This window comes from Penaeus japonicus, unplaced genomic scaffold (genome assembly GCF_977035675.1).
Source record: "Penaeus japonicus unplaced genomic scaffold, GWHDUDI00000001_assembly GWHDUDI00000003, whole genome shotgun sequence".
Classification (NCBI taxonomy): domain Eukaryota; kingdom Metazoa; phylum Arthropoda; class Malacostraca; order Decapoda; family Penaeidae; genus Penaeus; species Penaeus japonicus.
The window spans coordinates 9,308,430-9,313,113 of NW_028234405.1; the positions used below are offsets into that span (position 1 = coordinate 9,308,430).

The window sequence follows — 4,684 nt, forward strand, 5'->3', positions numbered from 1 at the left end:
CCACGGGAACAGGAGAAGGAGAGAGAAGGAAACGGAGAAGGGCAAAAGGAAGAAGGAGAAGGAGAAGGAGAAGGAAAAGGGAAAAGGAGGGAAGGAGAAGAGAGGAAAGGAGGAGGCAACGGAAAAGGAGAAGGAGAAGGAGACGGAGAAGGAGCAGGAGACGGGAGAAGGCCAAGGAGACGGCGAAGGAGAAGGCAGAAGGAAAGGAGAAGGAAAAGGAGACAGGAAAGAGGAATGGAGAAGGAAGGAAAAAGGACGAAGGAAAGGAGAAGGAAGAAGGCGAAGGAACAAGGCACAAGGAGAAGGAGAAAAGGCGAAAGGAAAAGGCAACTGAGAAGGAGAAGAGAGAGAACGGAGAAGGGAAGCGAAATATGGAGACGGGAACCGTGAGAAAGGAGAACCAGGAGAAGGGAAGCCAAGGAGACAGGAGAACGGCGAAGCAGGGAAAGGAGAAGAACAGGAAAAGGCGAAGGAGAGAGGGGAAAAGGAGAAGGAGAAAAAAGGAGCAGGCGGGCAAGGGAGAAAGGAACGAAGGCACAGGAGCCGGGGACAGGAGAGACAAAAAATAGGAAAAGGAGAAGGAAGGAAACGGAGAAGGAGGAAGGCGAAGGAAAAGGAGAAGGATAACGGAGAAGGACCGGAAAAGGAGAAGGAGAAGGAGGAAGGAAACGGCAAAAGGAGTAGGCGAAGGAGAAGGAGAAGGAGCAGGAGAAGGACGAAGGAGAAGGAGAAGGAACAGGCGAAGGCAAGAAGGAGAGGCAAAGGCGAAAGGAAAAGGAGCACGGAAAGGAGCATGGGAAAAGGAGAAGGACAAGGAGAAGGAAAAGGAGAAAGAAAGGAGAGGACAAGGAGAAGGGAAAAGGCGACGGCAAGGGAGACGTCACCAGGAGAAGGCACAGGAGACGGCCACGGCGAGGAAAAGGAGCCGGAAATGAGACGGAAAAGGGAAGGAACAGGAGAAGGGGAAAGGAGAAGGAAACGGAGCAGGAAAGAAGGAGAAGGAGAAGGAGAGGGAAAGGAAAAGGCAAGAGGAAAGGAGATAGGAGACGGAAAAGGGACACGGAGACGGAGAAGGAGAAGGAGAGGGAAAAGGCGACGGAGAAGGCAAAGGATAAGGAAAAAGTGGGCGGGACAAGGAAAAGGCGTAGGAGAAGGAAAAGGAAAAGGAGAAGGACAAGGAAAAGGAAAAGGAGAAGGAGATGGGAAAAGGAAAAGGCGAAGGCAAAGGAGAAGGAAAAGGCAAAGGAACGGGAGAGGAGACAGGAAAAGGAAACGGAGAAGGGAAGGAGAAGAATAGGAGAAGGAGAAGAGAAAAGGTGAAGGAACAGGAAAGGAAAAGGCGAAGGGAAGGAGACGGAAAGGCCATGGAGAAGGAGAACGGGGCGCCGGCGACGGGGACGGGGCAGGCGGCAGGCGACGGCGCAAGGAGAACGGCGCAAGGAACAGGAAAAGGGAGAAGGAGACGGAAAAGGAGACGGAAAGTAAAAGGAGAAGGAGAAGGCAGACGGAAAAGGAACAGGAGAGGAGAAGGGAAAGAACAAGGAGGAAGGAAAGGACAAGGAGACGGGAGAAGGAGACGGAGAGGATCCGGCGACGGAAAAGGAACATGAAAAGGGACGGAGACGGCGAAGGAACCAGGAAAAGGACGGAGAAGGAGAAGGAGAGGAGAGGGAGAAGGAGAAGGAGAAGGAAACGGAGCAGGAGAGGGAAAAGGACAAGGAGAAGGAGAAGGAGAAGGAGAAGGAGAGGAGATGGAGAAGGGAATGAACAGGAAAAGGCAAAGGAGCAGGGAATAGGCGAAGGAGAAGGCAAAGGGACGGGGCAGGAGCCGGCGCAGGACCCGGAGCATGAGCAGAAAGGACGAAGTGAACACAGTGAAACAGGAGAAGGCGAAAAGGAGACGGAACAGGAGGAAGAAAAGGAGAAGGCCAAGGCACACCGGGAGTAGGGTAAGAGGAGAAAGCTGAATAGGCCGAAGCGACAAGGAGCAAGCGAAAGGAAAGAGGAGACAGGAGACGGAGAAGCAAGGAACAAGGACACAGTCCCAAGGGAGAAAGGAACCGGAGATAAAGGTCGAACGGAAAACGGAGAGGAAGGAAAGGAGAAGGAGCCAGGCGCCAAGGAGACAGGATCGACGGGGAGAAGGAGTCAAAAGGAGAAGTGAGAAAAAAGGAGAAGGGAGAAGGAGAAAGGGAGCCGGCACGTGAGAACAGGAGCAGGAGAAGGCAAAAAGGAGAGAGGGAGAATGGAAAGTGAAAAGGAGAAGGACGACAGGCGAAGGCAAACGGCGGTAAGGCAAAGGGAGGAAGGGAAAAAGCGAAAGTGAAAAGGAGAAGGAAAAGGCGAAGGAAAAAGGGCGAAGGAGAGACGGAAAAGGCGAAGGCACCGGAGAAGGAAGAAGGAGACCAGGCTACGGAGCAAGGAAAGGAGCAAGGAAAAGGGAGCAAGGAAAAAGGAGACCGTCAACGGAGCCAAGGATAAGAGACAAGGCGAAGGAGAAGGAGAAGGAAAAGGAGAAGGAACAAGGGAGAAGGACAAGGAGAAGGATCAAGGCAGAAGGAGACAGGAGAAGGAAAACGGACAGGAAGAAGCAGGAAAAACCGGGAGAAGGAAAAGAGAAAAGGAGAAGGAGAAGGAGGAAGGGCAAACATGAGAAGGAGAAGGGACGAAGGAAAAAGGAAACGACGAAGGGCGGGGGGAAGAAGAAAAGGAGAAGGAACAGAGAAAAGGAGACAGGAAAAGGAGAAGGAAGAAGCGAAGGAAAAGGAGAAGGAAAAGGAGAAGGAAAGGAGAAGGAGAAAGGGAGAGGCAAAGGAAAAGGGCAACAGGAGAAGGCGAAACCGGATAAAGAAAGCGAAAAGGAGAAGGAGAAGGATAAAGGCGGGGGATGAGAGGAAAAGGAGAAAGGCGAAACAGGCGAGAAGGACAAAGGATGAGGAAAAAGGAGAGGCGAAGAGCGGAAGGAGAAGGCTCAAGGTCGCCGTGAAGAAGGAAAAGAAAAAGGAGAAGGAAAAGGAACGGAGAAGGACAAGGAGAAGGCAAGGAGACGGCAACCGGGCACCGGAAAAGGAGCAGGCAAAGAGACGGCCCCGGCGAGGAACCGGAGACTAGGAAAAGGACGAAGTGGTGGAAGGAACAGAGGAAGGAAAAAGAGAAGGCGAAGGAAAAGGAAACGGAGAAGGAAAAGGAGAAGGAAAAGCCGGCCAAAGGCGAAAGAGAAGGCGAAAAAAAGGACAAGGAATATAAAGGAGAAGAGGAAAGGAGCGACGGAAGAAGAGACGGAGAAGGAGGAAGGAAAAGGGGGGAGGTAGCTAGGAGTAAGGTAAAGAAGGAAAGGAGAGGCAGGACAAAGGAGACAGGCAAAGGAGAAGGAAAAGAGCAGGGAAAAGACGGATAAGGGATAAGGAGAAAGGAAAGGACGGCCACTGGGTAAAAGGAAAAACGTAGACGGAAACGAAGGAGAAGAACGGCCAAGTAAGGAGAAGGAAAAGGAGAAGGAAACGGAGAAGGAAAGGAGAAGGCAAAGGGACGGACAACGGAGCAAGGAAAAGGAGACGGAAAAGGAGAAGAAAAGCGAGAAGGACACGGAGAAGGACCGGAGAAGGACACAGGAGAGGCAAAGGAGAAGGAAAAAGGAGACGGGAACAGGGAGCATGCACAGGCGAACGGAACAGGAGCAGGACCCGGAGACGGCAAACGGCGACCGGAAACGTAGACTGAACAGCCAAGGAGCGAAACGCGGCCTGACTTCTCCTTTCCCCATCTCCTCCCCCTTCTCTTCCCTTCTCCTTCACCTTCTCCTTCCCCGTTCCTTCCCCTTCTCCTTCCCCTTCTCTTTACCCCTTCTCATTCTCCTTCTCCTTCGCATTGCCGGAGAAGGAGAGTAAAAGGGCAGAGCGGAGCCTAGGAGGCGGCGCTACGGAGACGGGAACGGCGCTTCTCCGGAAATCAGTGAGCACTCGCCAGAGTTCTTCACTTTTCGGTACTTCTCCTTTCTCTTCTTCCTTCCTCTTCTTCTCCTTCTCTTCTCCTTCTCCTTTCCTTTACTACTTTCCGTCTCCTTCCCCTTCTCCTTCCCCTTTCTCCTTCCCGTTCTCCTTCCCAGTTTCTCCTTCTCCTTGCTCCTTTCCTTCTTCTTCTTCCTTCTCCTTCTCCTTTCCCATTACCTTTCTCTTCCCCTTTCTCCGTCCCTTTCCCTTTTTTCTCCTTCCCCTTCTCCTTCCCCTTCTCCTTCCCCTTCTCCTTCCCCTTCTCCTTCCCCTTCTCCTTCCCCTTCTCCTTCCCCTTCTCCTTCCCCTTCTCCTTCCCCTTCTCCTTCCCCTTCTCCTTCCCCTTCTCCTTCCCCTTCTCCTTCCCCTTCTCCTTCCCCTTCTCCTTCCCCTTCTCCTTCCCCTTCTCCTTCTCCTTCTCCTTCTCCTTCTCCTTCTCCTTCTCCTTCTCCTTCTCCTTCTCCTTCCCCTTCTCCTTCTCCTTCTCCTTCTCCTTCTCCTTCTCCTTCTCCTTCTCCTTCTCCTTCCCTTCTCCTTCTCCTTCTCCTTCTCCTTCTCCTTCTCCTTCTCCTTCTCCCCCTCCTCCCCTTCCTCTTTCTTCTCCTTCCCCTTCCCCTTCTTCTTCTCCTTCTCCTTCTCCTTCTCCTTCCCCTTCCCCTTCTCCTTCTCCTTCTCCTTCTCCTTCTCCTTCTCCT

At 52.6% G+C, this 4,684-nt stretch overlaps 1 protein-coding gene across 1 annotated transcript in view; it reads left to right on the forward strand.

Annotated features, from left to right (window-relative positions):
* Nucleotides 1–3,111, forward strand: part of LOC147472102 (uncharacterized) — a 4,125-nt gene extending 1,014 nt beyond the window's left edge. Inside the window, exons 2-7 of the mRNA XM_086534199.1 lie at nt 804–911; nt 1,192–1,251; nt 1,615–1,740; nt 1,790–1,944; nt 2,496–2,556; nt 2,917–3,111. Of these exons, the coding sequence (XP_086390325.1) occupies nt 804–911; nt 1,192–1,251; nt 1,615–1,740; nt 1,790–1,944; nt 2,496–2,556; nt 2,917–3,111 (705 nt within the window). The remainder of the gene's footprint in view (nt 1–803; nt 912–1,191; nt 1,252–1,614; nt 1,741–1,789; nt 1,945–2,495; nt 2,557–2,916) is intronic.
* The last annotated feature ends 1,573 nt before the right edge of the window (nt 3,112–4,684 follow it).